At 34.9% G+C, this 16,475-nt stretch overlaps 1 protein-coding gene across 1 annotated transcript in view; it reads right to left on the bottom strand.

Moving 5' to 3' along the window:
• LOC106669982 (ras-related protein Rab-23) overlaps positions 1 to 16,475 on the bottom strand; it is a 54,703-nt gene that overhangs the window by 35,804 nt on the left and 2,424 nt on the right. Inside the window, exon 2 of the mRNA XM_024226385.1 lies at positions 15,346 to 15,430. Within this exon, the coding sequence (XP_024082153.1) occupies positions 15,346 to 15,378 (33 nt within the window). The 5' untranslated portion in view covers positions 15,379 to 15,430. The remainder of the gene's footprint in view (positions 1 to 15,345; positions 15,431 to 16,475) is intronic.

Raw genomic sequence — 16,475 nt, 5'->3', positions numbered from 1 at the left:
TGAACCTTCCTTGGCCAGGCTGTCCGCCTCCTCATTGCCATAGTGCCCCTTATGAGCAGGTATCCATATGAGGGTTACCCTATTCTCATACCTGGTGATAGTCCTATTAATGAGTTCAACGGTTTCCTCTACCAGTCTAGATGTTGATAGTTCTTTTTGTAATGATTTTAGACTGGCCTGACTGTCGGAAAAAATTTTAATATCTTTTCCCTTAATCTTGTTATCCATAAGTGTTCTACAGCAAACATTGATGGCCCAGACCTCTGCCTGAAAGACCGAGGTGTTATTACCAAGAGGAGAGGAGATGCTGATCCCTAATTTAGGTATGTGTATTCCAGCATCGCTTCCCTTATCCTTAATGAGCCATCGGTGAAGCAGTCTAGGCTACGATGGTCATCATCAGACCTATAGTTATAGTCACAGGGTTGCTATATTGCTGAATATGATACTATTTACATTCAATTCCATCATTTTTCAACTTCAAGTATCTAACGTTACTACCGAATGTAAAATATCTCTTAAAGAAAAACATGTAGAGGAAAATAATGACTCAATCAACTACTTCGCTCGTATTCATTTGCACAGAAAACTAGAAATTAATTCATAGTGAGGCAAAATGTGAAAAATCCATTTTGCTGACAGGTAAACACAACTGAGGTAACAGAGTGAATTCACTCAAGGAGAGGTAAAACACGACCAACTTCAATCAGAATTTTTTTTTTTGCCTTAGATCTTTGCATATTAGCCATGACACGAATTCTTATATATGTTGTTCAAATTGGGGGTTATCGGGAAAAAAGGGCCAGAGGCGACGGTGGGAATCGAACCCACGACCGCGGCGTGAGAGTCTCTCAGGCTAACCACTCGGCTACCGCGGTCCCCCAATCAGAATTGAACGAATACATGTGTAACAAACAAATTGATATGATGGACTTTGTAACTCGTGGGAGACAAAAGGCAGAAAGGCTAAAAGGCGGTGGACAGGAGGCATTCCATTGGGAGACTGCGAACAAACCACCTCGAACGTAGCTGCTTCAACTTGGCTTGTGAAGAATCATCTTATGAGAAAACATCAGGAAAACGGCATTCGTCGTGTGAGTTTTTTCCTATTCCATTTTTCCTTAATTTTATTCCTTGGGGATTGCGCATACATAAATATGAATTCATTTATTTTTAACAATAGGTTAAATACTTCTTAATTATATTTTAAGTTTTTTTTATATTGTTTCAAGAAGAATTGATTTTATTTTTTGTAAAGATTTCAGTTTGAAGATTCAATTTAAAAGAAGGAAGAGTGTAAATATAATAAAAAAAAAAGAAGAAATGATTGGATTGAATAAATTCTGTTTCCCTTACAGTGCCTTTTATTTTAAAATTTTTCCTTTTATTAAAATAATGGTAATAGAAAAAAATTACAATTATTATTGTACAATAATTGTAAATAACAATTATTAATTATTATTGTAATTGAAAAAAATTGTATTTTAATTTTTTTATAAAAAGACCCTAAAAGTCACATGGCCATATTCATCTCGGAGGAACTCATAAAAATAAAAACAAACGGAATGACCGAAGAAAGACTTCTGAAAGGGATTTTCCTACTGTAGGAAGACAACAGCAGCATTGTTTATAAAAAAAACGTTACTCCAACAAGAAACAACGTCTTTTGGCTACCCAAAATTTCTCGATACATTAGCACTTACATCGATAAACAAGAAGCACAGTGAATTCTCTGTTCACCATAATGAAGTAAATTTGAAAGACATCGGCAGCGGACCGATATCAAAATTCAGCAAGCGTCCCACCATTTTCATCACCATGGCTTGGGGAAATGCCGCTTTGACAATAGCCATTGTCACATCTTTAATATTAACAGTGGCCTACTTGAGGAGGAAAGTCCGCCCAACATCAGGGGATGGAATGGTATAAATCAACCCTCCATCCTAAATTCTTCAATGTTAATTTCTAATCTGGGGATGGAGGTATTACATCGTCATTACGCCTGGAATCAACTTAATAAATGCTGATGTAGACTATCGAGCTAAGCATCAAGATCCCTCTTCTACTCTGGACTCCGAACTGTATACTTCAATAGAACTCTTGTAGATTTGGAAAGTTTGTAAATTTATGTGATTTATGTGTTTTTAAAAACTTAGTTTCTCACATCGAAACTATAACTTATATAATTCGCTTTACATCACTCGGTCACACGGTTGTACATTCCTTCTGTACATTTTTTTGTGAAAAAAGAAAAACTTGATAAAAATATCTGATCTCTGCTTTGGAGTTTAAAAAGAATTGGAAATACCATTGCATTGACAAAATGTTTAATTAAGTGAGTGACATTCAACGGGAAGTTAAGAATGCAATCCAATGAGTTCGTGATCGAAACTTTCTACCTGGCGAGAGATCCTGAAAAAAGGAACATGATTGAGTAGAAATTTGCCTAAACAATAACTTTCAAACATTCCGTTCTTGTAGAGTCGTTTCCGTTACCGGCGCACCTCAGAGGCAGGTGTAACGACAGCTGTTGCACCATTTGACGTTCGTATAAAACAAGATTGTCGGTTAAGGAAACTTTTTTTTTCTCGTTTCTCTCCTTATTCTTTCAGCACGATCTCGCGAGGATTCGGGTCATCCGGAATGGAGGTCGATCTCACAGGAGAATTATGGAACGAGACATCCGTTTCCGGATACGCGCAGCCTCCGAAGGTTGTGTTGATCATTTGTCAAACTGTGACCCGACCAGTTAGTTCTCTAACTTGTTTCACAACGACCAGTTCAACTTTCTCATCCAGAAATACACGAAAGAACGTCAAACAGGACGCTTAACAATGCGGGGTTGAAATTTTCTTTTTATTTTTGTCCTTGGAAAGTTAAAACGGTACAGGAGTAAAATTACCATATCTTTTTACAACTTACTATAAAATGCGCTATTACTTGGCAAATAGGGGTGAATAATAAACAGTGTTCAATATCTGGTCACGCCATTTATTACTAATTTATTTCTCCAAGATTTTTTTAAACGTGCAGTAAAACAGCATGTAAATAAAGACATAAAACAATAAATTGTTACAGCACTTTTGCTCCGTTTAACGACTTTTTGATTATGACGAAATTTCTTTTCGAAACAGTTTTTGGTTCTCAACTAAGCGTTAATTAAGAGTTAAAGGTTGTGTTTATTTCGCAACTACTTTTGATCTCATCGCGTTTTTATGTAACTCATTCTTCATTGGGCAGTGGGAGTCTTTTCGATTTTTAGAAAGTCTGTACTGTGGATACTTAAATGGAGAAAATCGTTCAAGTTTAACCTTTATTAGTTTCTCAGTTCAGGTAATTTTTGCATATACTTTTTGGCAGTTTTATGGCTCTGTATTTATCAAAAAGCGTTTTTTTTAATATACAGGGTGAGTCATTTTTTGACGCACCTTTGGAAAATCAACGCGGGTGCGTTTAAATCTGACTCGAGGCTTATTTCCTTTGATTAATACGTTAATAAAAAAAGTGAGACAATTTTCGGTGCACCATTGGAAAATCAAGGTTGGTGCGTCTAATTATGACTCGGCACATTTTATTTTGTTAGTCTCGTACCAAAAAATAGGCGAGTCACTTTTCGACGCACCATTCGTTACAAATTAGTTTTAGTACGTTGGAAGGAAAATTATTAAAACATTATTCAAACACATTGTAAAAATTTAAAAAAAATTCTTCACAAATTAATCTGATTATGGTTTAAGAGTATTTTTTTCGTCCGATCTTCGTTTTACGATAGACTAAGCTATTGTATTGCAGCAAATGGAGGTCTGTTCGAACAATTATTATAATGAATTTGAACTTTTCGATTTGCTAACAAAGGAGATTGTTACATTTATTTAATTTTTTTTTACTTTACCAGAAAAAAGGAGATTGTTATATTTATTTAATTTTTTTACTTTACCAGAAAAAATACTCTTAAACCATAACCACATTAATTTGTGAAAGAATTTTTTTTAAATTTTTACATTGTGTTTGAATAATGTTTTAATAATATTGATTTTGTTTATTTTACTTCCAACCTACTAAAACTAATTTGTAACGAATGGTGCGTCGAAAAGTGACTCGCCTATTTTTTGGTACGAGACTAACAAAATAAAATGTGCCGAGTCATAATTAGACGCACCAACGTTGATTTTCCTATGGTGTACCGAAAATTGACTCACTTCCTGTTTTTAATGTTAAAATCAAAAGAAATTGGCCTTGAGTCAGATTTAAACGCACCCACGTTCATTTTCCAATGGTGCACCGAAAATTGACTCACCTTCTTTTTTTAATGTTAAAATCAAAAGAAATAGGCCTTGAGTCAGATTTAAACGCACCCGCGTTGATTTTCCAATGGTGCGTCAAAAAATGAACCTGAAAATGGAAACTTAAGAAAAATAAAACAAAATTATATTGGTTGTAGACCAAATAGATTATGTCTCCCGCATGGAGAGAAAGGTTGCTCGATGTGTTCCGCCTAATTGAATAGGGCAATTCGTTGGTTCCATAGAGAGAGCGTGTAGGAATGCCACCCGATATGAGAATAGAGCTTTAGCTGTTCCGATTTTTGGAAGAAACAGAGTTATTAGCGTGTGTTGAGAGTGAATGTATTTATTACCGTGAATGTGTAGTGTGAGAGGATCGATAGCAGAATATTCAGTACCCAAACGACCATCAATTATGTTAGTGATATAATAGGTATGAAGGAGGAATATCGAGTATTCCAGCACCCTGAGCGAATGGTACGTAAATAGGAAAGAATGTTTTTAAGAGTAAGTGGGAGTGTGAAAGGGTTTGGATTTAGGTACTGATTGCGTTGGGTGCTGAAATGACCTAGCTGTTGATAGCACCAGGAGCCCAACCTCGGTGGTTGGACTGACAAGACCGAGGTCTGACCCCGTACTGCCAACACCCTGGGTGGGTGATTGTTGCCACCAGCCGGTGATTTATTGTAAATTACACAAAAGCTGGAATTGCGGATAGACGCGAGAAGTCTATAGGCTCAACTGTGTACATGTGCAAATTTGAGCTATAAATCATAAAAAGACCACAGATTTTGAAACTCAATTATGCAAACGGACTCAACACACACAGGACGGCCGAGCTGAAAGGTATCGACTCGACAATACGAGTATGGTCAGGAGAAGGCGCCACACTCCTTAGTTCGAAGGGCTCGAGGTAAACAAAGCGGACAAAGGAGGTAGAAGGACGGAAGCCAAAGGTTTATGAAACTGTCGATGTATAGGAGAGAGGCCAAAACGTTAACGAAGGAGGACCCGGGATGGCTCAAGTTTCCGGTTGATAGAACATCACTTTGGGCATAGATATGCTTCCAGCTCCGAATATTCGGAACATTCAGATATTGGAGACGACAAGATGGATAGAAGGTAACGAATGTCGATACACGAATCCACGAACATCATTACCCACTTCAACAGATTGAATATCAATTGGGTACATTGTATGACTTTATGGAATTAAAAGGCCCCAGAAATCAGCTTTTAACTTTGATTTTTCTTAGTGATTTTGTGCAACCTCATTTTCAACTGTTTCCGGTTCGTACTTTAGTAGTAGGTACGACCCGATTTCGCTTCATTACTGAAAATTTTTGATTAATAAACTATTGGCAAATCTCGTTAATCGGCAACGAGATAACGGTGCATCGCAGTGGGGACCTATTTGTCAACATTCCACCTTTACACGCTCACAGACTCCCGTTTAATAATGGTAGGAGGAGAATGTTATTATTTTGACCTACCTCCAACATCGAGAACACCTTGAGCTTATAGAAGACTGGTGCAAAAAAGTGGAGGACAGGGCTGAATGAAGAAAAATATACACGGTGTACTTTAACAATGAAAACACAATCTTGCCCTCCACTGCACATCAAAAACAAACAACCGATTTCATTCAAGTCAAATACTTAATACCTAGGCAGCAGACTGACATGGAATCCCCATACAAGATTTATGATATAACACAGAAGTCGTAGAAAACTACGAAGACTTGGACCAAAATCTAACCGTCAAAACGAAACTAACCTTATAGAAGATTTCACATGCGACCCCTATGGACATAGGGAGTGGAACTGGGGGTTCCATCAAATCCTTTCAATCATAAATCCTCAGAGGAATCGTTCAAGTTCCTTACTAACCTCACAACCACTTTAACATTCATTTTGTCAACGAACTGATCGATTCCTGATTAGAAAAGTTTCACGTCTACCTCTCGTTTCATACTGTGATGTCACCCTAAACGACAATGTCCTTGGGACCTCCTCGCTCCCTAATTTTAATAATATGGACTGCCTAATTGGTTGGTTTCTCTTAACATGTATATTCCGAGTGTTGTGTCCGTACATAGGACTACAATTAGACAGAAGACTGGAGTGGAATCCCTATACAAGATTTAACAGAAGATTCGACAACTACGAAGGACCGAAATCTGTTTGGACCGGCAAAACTCAACCAACTATAAAGTTTAAATTGGAGTAGAGTTATGTGGTTCCCCAAGTCAACTAATATCCAGCACATATCTTTACATTCTCAAATCGTCAAAGCTCATTACTATGTTATATACCTCACAATTCACAACGACACCAACATTCTTTTTTTCAACGATCTGATCCGTTCCCGATTCCAAAATCTTCAAACCAAGCTCTACACATTCCCATTCCGAGAATCCCGCAAGTCGCCCGACGATGGCTTCGAGACTTCATTGCCCCTTAATCCCCACACTGAGTGCCAGCATTGGCTTGGCTTCTCATGGCATGTGTCCTTCGGATCCGCGCTGGCATTAGTGTTAGTGCTGTGACAGTGAAAAAGCGTATTGTGATCACATTCGTAATATGTACTAATATAAATAGGCTACAAATAAAACATTATTACAAAAAATAATTTATCATATCGTGTTTTTGATAATAGTTAATAACATTTTGAATATGTTCATCCGTTGTTTATTATTTTTGCCATTTATTATTTTACCACTTTTTATATTTGCCAAAAATGCCTTAGAAAAGTAAAAAGCGAGTTTGACGTTAGAAATATCACTAAATTGTTTGTCACAATGTATATCCCATCGACTTGAACAGGTGCGCGTAGAATATGAAACTGACTGAACGTTCAATGCTTTCCCAGGACGCGGGAGAAAAAATAACAAAGCTACTTCCGACATATAACGTGATAATTGTCAACAAATCTCTTTTTAAAATCAACTTCTTCCACCTGGCCCTGAATTTGAAACCAGGCTTACCTACCGCTTTACTGGAAAACAGTGCAGTTGATATATCAACATAAATAGGAACTCAGCTGATAAATATGGTGCTTGGACACAGAAAAATTAATTCCGCCCACCACGGAGAGAGGAATTTTGGTATGAGAACGAGTTGAGATCGGGATTTCTTATTGTGTTCATGTTAGTTACATAGCGACAATCTCTAAATCGTGAGATCGATCCTCTTCGGTGAATCTGCGAATGTTTGCTCTAGGTCAATCCCTCCTCGGCTATCCCGAAAGGAAACAACGGAAGATGACAAGAAAACGGTGATTTTCCCCCGCGTCTGCTTCTACCAGGTAACCAGAAAAGCGGTTCTTCATTTGTTATTGTTTTAATGCCGTTAATCAACTCTATTAAATTCAATTACTCTATTACATAGGAGGATTAGAGTGGAAATGATTTGAGGTGGAGTGAGTATGGCAAATCACTTTTTGGAAAACTATCGAACTAGATTCGAGCCAAACATGTCAAAGAGTGTTCAACATAAGCATGGAACCATTCGTTGAGAAGACGTGTAATCTGAGAAAATGGGTTCCTAATAAGTTTTTTTTGTCAGAAAAGGTTTGTAAAAAAAGGCATTACCATCTTCAGTGTTGGGCCTGTGTGAATTCCGTGAGGGAAAGACTCTTTTAAAGGTCGTGAAGGGCGGGTGAGGGACCGCGGTAACCAAGTGGCGAGTGGTTAGTGTGATAGTAGACTCATCGACTAGTCGTGGGTTCGATTCCCACGTTGCTTCTGGAATTTTCAGTCACTTCCCCCATATAAATCAACCAGGACAAGTACTGTTCTATGAAAATTTTAAGGCCATTTAAAAAACATATTGTTCTTACATGTTTTATGTCAGAAATCACTTCACTTCATTAATAATGAAGCTTAAAAATATAATAGATGTACTTTATAGATATAAACTGTTTACCCGTTTGGCCAATATGCAACAAGAAACAATAAAAACAACCATTTCGGCTAAGGTAAAATGTTAAATCGAAATGGTAGATATTGACAAAAAGAATAATATTACCAAGTCCCATAAAAACGTAAGTTCATCTGGTAGTCAACAATGATAAAATAATGCATAAACAGTCTTATTTTAAACAAAACGTTCATAAATGCATATTAGATCTGACTGGCCAATAATATAAAAATTGTTTATTGACGAGATTAAAAATAATTTCTATACTCTAAGCTTTCGAGTCTGGTTGAAATAATTTCATAATTACATGCAGGTCAGTTCTTCGCATAGGTACACATTCCTCCACTAGATCTGAACAATCGGCTGGACTACTGATTAAGTTTAAACTTGGTGTAGTTGAATTATAATTTCAGATTTGAAACTATTTTAACAAATTGGTGAAAAAAATTCAAATCAAATGTTATGCTGTAAGAAAAAAGTCTGTTTGAAATATAGGACGTTGGTTTCAACCTTCAACCCATCTGTGTTAGTGACTCATTCAATCTCTCTCCTGCAGAACTAAGTGTCTTTAGAGGCGAGAAACTTGACACAACCAGCTTTTACTGGTGAGCTATGGACCGGAATAAGTGGTATCCCTAGGAGCGAAGATATAAATAGGGGGAGAAGATCCAAAAACCGTTTCATTAATTTTTGAAGCGACCGTGAAATAATGTTGCATTGTTCATCTGTTGGAAGATATTTTCACTCATAATAGTATTTTCTCGGTTCAAGATTTGAATTAAACTGGGGAGCTTGTAGGCAAACGTTCCTTATTTTGTCATTACCTGCTTTGCGTTTGGTTGTTAGTTTCGTTTGAAGATTCCCAAAATAGGTTTGCACCTTCGAACCGACGTATGATTAGAGTTTGTAACCGTTGCACTGCATTTCTTGGGAAGCATTCCAATAGTGTGAGAAACCTAATAATTCACCTGCAACATTCCCTTGTCTATTCGAGGATGAGCATCCGCTGCTCACATAACATTATAGTGATGGAATCCTGATCAGCATCATCATACAGTCAAGAGTTTTGATTTTTTATAAAGTTTATGTTCGGGGCGAGGTTTGCATCTTCATCATTCACTTCAATAACCTTTAATAGACTTTTCCTTTCAGAATATTCGTTAACACGGGAAAACGATCGCTTTAAAAGACAGTTAGTTGTTTTCAACGAGTTCAAGCTTATAGCTCATCATCAGGTTGAAGGAATTTCCAACCACGTCTCTCGACATGAACTGAAAGATTGAACCCGTCGATCCTCCGTCAACGCAACGTTCCAATGAGACGCGTTTCTTTTAATGCCGCTCAATTTTGTATGCGAAAAATGTGAATTATAACACAACTAAATATTATCCTAATAAATACTGTAAGAAAACAATTTTAAAATGATATTATTTAGATACGTGTTTGAAATAGGAGTAAATCGACTCACCCTATCTTTATCATTTTTATTAATTCGGGTGAACAATCTATAATTAATTTGTGAAAACAGAGGGAAAAACAGACTTCAGTTACAATGCACATCGTAACAATTTAATGATATAATATATAATTAATAGATCCTCACTAGTTCGGAATTAGGTACTTACGCAACACAAAAATATAAGTTAGATAAATAAATTTAAAAAAGCTTATTGGTCTATAGTTCTTTCCTCCATTCCGATCAATTCCGTCTTTTCCACTTTTCTCATCAAATTAACGTTTTTTTATATTCAAATTAATATTTTTTGTAGTAAAATCAATCATTTTTCATTTCAATTTAAACTTTTTATCGTCAAATTAACTTTTTTTAATTTCAAAAGAATCCTTTTTTTTAAATACAAAAAAATAAGAAAGGGGATGAAATGTAAGCACGTAAAATCTCTGCATTTGAAATAAAAATAAATATAATATCATTGGGCCAATAGGAGACCACATGAAAATTACAATAATTACAATTAAAATAAAAAAAATTATATATAGCTTTTTTCCGTCAATTTAACCCTTTTTCATTTCAAATTTGATGAAACGTTGTATGTACAATTGAAAAAAAATTGTAAATATAAAATCATTGGTCAATTAGAAGAATATATGAAAATTAATTGCAATGAAAAATTAAAGATTATTTATAGCATTTTTCGTCAAATTAACCTTTTCTAATTTTAAATTAATACATTACAATTAATTAAGGTTTTTAGTTGAGATTAAAAAAAGTTAATGGCACGAGCGGGATTCGAACCCACGACCTTCGGCTTGATACGCCGCTGCTCTACCACCTGAGCTATCGTGACCTCTCACTCTCACGAGGTCTAACCTTTTTTTCAATTTCAAATTAACCATATTTCGCATGAAAATAACCTTCTTTTTACATAAGTAAAATTAGCTCCTTAAAATGTTAATTTTACATTTTAGTCTTTTTCATTTGATTTTTTTGTTGGGGGGGGGGGTTACTTTGAAATTAACCTTTTTTTTTTAAATTTCAAATCAACCATATTTCGCATGAAAATAACCTTTTTTTACGTAAGTAAAATTAGCTCCTTAAAATGTTAATTTTACATTTTAGCCTTTTTCATTTGATTTTTTTTTTTTGTTGGGGGGGGGTTACTTTGAAATTAACCTTTTTTTTTTTAAATTTCAAATTAGCTATTTTATTTTAAATGGACCAATTCTTTACAATAATAAAAAAAACTAGAAATGGGTTGTTGAAATGTAAGCACGTACAGTAAAATTTCTGCATTTGAAAAAATTGTAAATATAAAATCATTGGCAGAAGTCCATATAACACCTAATTAAAATTAAAAATTATATATTGCTTTTCGGTTAAATAAAACCTTTTTAATTTCAAATTAATCTTTTTGTACCTTAAACCCTTTTAAATTTCAAATTAGCTTTTTCAACTTTAAAATTGACCTCTTTTTAAAATTTCACAGTAGCTCTTTTTAATTTCAAATGAATCCTTTCCTTAAAACATAAAAACACATAGAAACGGTATGAAATGTAACCACGTAAGTAAAATTTCTCCATTTGAAAAAAAAAAAATCATTGTGGTTTTAGAAGGCCATATGAAAATTCATTGCAATTAAAATTAAAAATGATATATAGCTTTTACCGTCATATTAACCGTTTTAGGTAACTTTATTTAATTTCAAGTTAATTTTTTTTCTAGAGTCTAAATTAATCTACCTCGTCCCTAATCCTAATCTTACCACAACCCAACTCAACTAACCTAACCAGTTCCTAACTTTAGCACGCAAGTAATATTTGTGCATTTGAATCAAAAGTAAATATAAAATCATTGGGACATATGGAAATTTGAAACACATCAAAAATAAAACCTACGAGATGAAACGTTAAAAGCTACTGGAAATTAAACAGGGTTAATTGGAAAGTGTCTGCAAAGAAAAAAAGCATAAAAAATATTAAAAATGATTAATTTGAGGTTAAAAAGAATTAATTTGAAATAAAAAATGGTCTAGTTTGGTGCGAAAAAGTGTAAATAAACCCCAATAAAAAAGGTAATTTGACGGGGAAAATCTACATTCTAATTTGTATAGTTTGACCTCATATTCTCATAAAAATGAACTTTTTCTGACCTTTTAGATACTTAGTCAACCGTCAATTATTTTAGTTCAAGGAATAATATTTTTTTTTTAAATATTTACTCCTGTTGTGTGCTACACGAAAAAAGGAAAGCAACCAAAGCAAAACTTAAAAATAGGGAACTGCCTCTAACCACTTTCCTTCACATATGACTATGCATCTTGTCCCAGTCGCAGTTTCCTTTTAGAACAGTATGAAAAATTAAGATGAAAAAGGTAATTACATGCCAGGTGCCCAGTAACCGATTTTTTGCTTGTTCTCAACGATCAACACGACGCGTGTTCGGGTCGGTGTCACTTCTTTTTAACAATGAATCTTTTATTCACCAATAAGCACGCGATGTTGTTTATCTATTGAGATGAGGGGGTTAACCTTGCGTTAATAAATAAAAGGTCGTTTACCCTCAATACATTCCGTTTTGAGAAAAGTTATTTATAAGCCTTTTTATATAATGGGATAATTAACAGCCATCAACACTTTTAGTTGACCTTAAGTCTTGTCTGATAAGAATCAATCGATCGCTGTCAGAAGATGGCGAATCTACCTTTTTTAATATTTAAATTTGTGATTCACAAATACCTAATACAACAGAAAGTAATAAAGACTGCTGGTACAATAAGGGAATCTTTTAGGAATTCTTCAGCACCAAGATATAAATTTTCGTTGTAAGAGTGGCCAGGTTTGTGCCTTTACGTGTAAGTTATCGGGTTCTAAAAGCTAGAAACGTTTCCTGTAGACAGGTTGACGCATTACAAAATTGTTTTTTTTTTTTTATGATTTTCGAAAAAGTCGAAGGCGGGATTTGGAAGGTGAAAAAGTTGTGAGGAAAAAAATTATTTCGTGTTTTTTTTGGGGGGGGGGGTTTGTTCTTTTTCATCTAATCTCATTTAATACATTCCTAGATATTATTTTTTTATCCTAGGTAAAACAAAAACGAATACTTATATATAATAATCTTAGAATAAGTGCAGAGAACCATATTTTCCAGTGCCAATANGAGCAAACGTGAGCAAAATAATTACAAAATCAACTACAACCCCTGAAACATTTTAGTTTATATATCCGTTTTTGATTTATTTTTAGAGACCAGGCCATTATGTGTAAATTGGAACATTTAAATGTATATAAAGTGTCCTGAGGATAAATTGATTGATTTCAATGTTACCATAATTTTTCTGATTATCCAAAAAAATGGGAGGCAAAAATTGTAGGCCGGACAAAAAGTTTTAAATTTTTTAAAAACGTTTATACATCCGTTCGAAAGTATAATATTTATTTATTTTATTTTTTTTTACGAGGGTTCGCAACAGCAGAGGTCACATCAACCCTCAGGGTGCCGGTATTTTTGAAAAAAAAGCCCAATTTGTAAGTATGTCGGGTTCGAATGCAGGGCCGCTGGATTCGAACCCGGGACCTTTACCTTACAGTGATGAGCGCCGTGTCAAAGACTAAACCTTGCGGCCACCGACGACCCCAGGCTCGAGACTCGTGTCTTATCTTTTTCTATCTGGTATCAACAAAACTGTTTTAATTGAAATCCGCCATCCCACGTCGGTAGATTCTCCTTGTAAGTGCATGTTTTCGTAATTACTTCTAGACTTTCTACCGCATTTTCTATTTTCTTATGAGACGATTAGCTGGGTGCCTATTAACTTAGAAATATTGTTTTTTCTGGAGATTTTTTCTCTCTTTCAAACGTCCGATATGCCCTAGAAACCTCGTGGAGGGCTGGTTGATCTAATAGCTTTGCGGTAAGAAGAAAAATACATTATTTTCAGCCGGGTAATTTCACAAAAGTCATTTCAACTGTCTGCGATTATTGAATTTTAACTTTTAACTTTAACGTTTTGGTTGTTCAATAAATAATAGATTGAGTCAATATCAAATGTCTTGAAGTGGACAGTTCTGTTAAGATGAAATTGCAGAGAATGCTATCAACCTTTTGAATTTTAGTGCTTCCAGTTCTTTGAGATAGTTTTGAGGTTTAGATAGATAATTTATTATTATATATTAAAAAAATCAGGACTAAAGCGAATTTGAAAGGATGAAAAACATTCAGTTCTTACAAGCTTTCGATGATTATCTTCATCAAGACTTTGAAACTATGCCTAATTATTTGCACGGTTAAAAAATAGAAATTTTCAAAATTATGGCTTCAAGTATAATGAATTTGTGAGCTTAATAGGGCAGTTTATCCTAAACCAATCTACCGCCCTCCAAACTCTCGATAAATTTCCTGTAAAGCTAGACGAAGGAACTGAGTGTTTTTCTTTCTTTCTACTTCCTCTCATCCCTGTTTTTTTTAATACTTTATATAATGTTTATACATTTATAATATTTAGGGTGGTATCTATCACATGAAGATGAATTCTTAGATTGCTGATTTCTTGGATTCGACCGTCTTATCGATTCAAACCGTTGTGTTTATGATAAATTGATTTTTTTTTAAAAAGGTCATGTTTAGACATTGGTTTGGTCTGTCAAACGTTTTCAGCTTCTCGCCATATTCATTGGTGGGTCTGCGTAGCCGAGTGATTAGAGCGTCACTCTCTGTGGGTTCGATTCCCACTGTCGACCCTAGAATTCATGATACTCTCTCACTCATTCTATCTCTAACTCACTCAATTACTCACTTACTCACTTTTATTTTCTCCCTTTCTCACTCACACACTCACCCACTCACCTTCCCATTTCCCCTTTTCTCACTCACTTTCCATCACTCTCATTTACTGACTCTCACTCATCACGCACTTACTTAATCTCTCCTCAGTGCTCATGCAATTTCTTGAAAGCTACACGAAGGACTTGAATGTTTTGCTTTCTTTCTACTTCTCCTTATGCCTGTTTTTTTTTATATACAATTATAATATTTGGGGTGATATCATCACATCAAGATAAATTCTTTGATTCCCATCATATTCAGTGGTGGGTCTGCGAAGCCGAGTTGTTAGAGCGTCAGACGCTCGGTGAGGCTGAGTCCCACTCTCGTCTCAAGATGTTTTACCCACCCCAAAAAATTCATGAAAATTCGAACTGTGGCTTGGCTAATGTGTAAGCACGATGCCATAATAATAATAAAAAAGACTACCACTGTTCAAAAGAAGGAAAGATTACGAGAAACCGAAACTGGTAGGCAGTTCAAAATGATCGGAAAAGATCGGGTGTACTGCACGAACTTTAACAAGATATCATAACTTAACATATAGTGAAACAATACAAATTATATATAATTTGTCCATCTACCACCGCAGTTGTAATAAAACTAGGTGATTTTCAACAATTCACCAAAGCCTGGAAAACTCCATTCTCTTAAACTAAAGAAAAAAATTACAACTATTTTGATGTCATTTCCCAGAAAATGCAATGAATTCGTATTTAATTGTGTGAAGTGATAATGATCGCGATTTGACATGAGTCATGAGAAAATGAAATGAAGTAGACTTTGACGAAAAAAGGTCTGTATACAAAATCAAGTTTGCTAACAGATTGCAAAAATAAAGCATGTTTCATATGCCAGATCAGCTTACCTTGATGGCTATCTCCAGGTCCTCCTCTCTCATGGTTCTAGCTCCAAGTTCATGTTAGCACATTCACTTAATCCACAAGGTAGCTCTAAAACAAAACGTGCTCTTATTTAATCAGACCCGACATTAAACAAGTTAATAACAGCATTAAACAAGTGGTCATGAAAGAATTATTAGCATTTCAACACCGATAAAAGCCCAGAGTGGTTTGCGACGGAATATCACGCATCTCCTATCTTTTCAAAAGTAATAAATTTGTTTGAATAATAGTTCTGACTTTGAGACTGTTTCGACCTCAACACAAAATTGCAAATGAATCCTGGGATCTTTTTTGCAATAATCACCATTCCCCGCTCGCCCATCATGAATCATTAATTCGTGCGAGATCGTCAGAATCAATATCCCTCACGCTTACATCCACAGCAAAACATTTCCATTCATGGCCATTGTACACCTTATCCGGCATTAATTCAAACTTCATTTTGAAAGTACTGTTTCTTTACTACCGACCAGTCTTTCAGCTATTTTACAACAGTAAATCATCCATGATTTAATTAACACTGCGTTAAAATTCCAATGTCTTTAATCATAACTTCTTAGTTATGTGTCTAATGTATAATACGACAATAAATAATTCTATTCTATTCTATAGAATGAAATATAGAAAGTTTAAATTATTGGAAGGGACAGTTAAGATAAAACCGGCGTATTTTGCCGAAGGTCGTGGGTTCGAATCCCGCTCTTGACACTGACTTTTTTATCTTAACCAATACCTTTCATAATTGAATAATATACAATGCTCACTCTGATTAATCCGAACAAGTCATAGCCCAGAATTAATCATTCGAATTGAACAATTCGGATTACAGAGGGTGTAAAAAAAGTCACACATATGTACTAAAAAACAATTTCAACAACAATTTTATTATTCTTGCATGCACGAAACGCTATTAGAATGCATATATATTGGGTTGTCCGGAAAATAATGCAGGATTTTAAGTTTTCATTAAAAAAAATCTATATAAAATATTCTGTTTACGTTTACAGGATTACTCATTTGTATGAATGTCAACACTTATTAATCCTCTTCCAAATGATATTGTTTGTTTACCTCTGTAGCATTCCGCTACTTG

The sequence above is a fragment of the Cimex lectularius genome, unplaced genomic scaffold (assembly GCF_000648675.2).
Source record: "Cimex lectularius strain Harlan isolate CLEC.00 unplaced genomic scaffold, Clec_2.1 scaffold28, whole genome shotgun sequence".
Classification (NCBI taxonomy): domain Eukaryota; kingdom Metazoa; phylum Arthropoda; class Insecta; order Hemiptera; family Cimicidae; genus Cimex; species Cimex lectularius.
The sequence above is the reverse complement of the archived record's forward strand: the minus strand, read 5'-3'. Positions and strand labels throughout refer to the sequence as shown.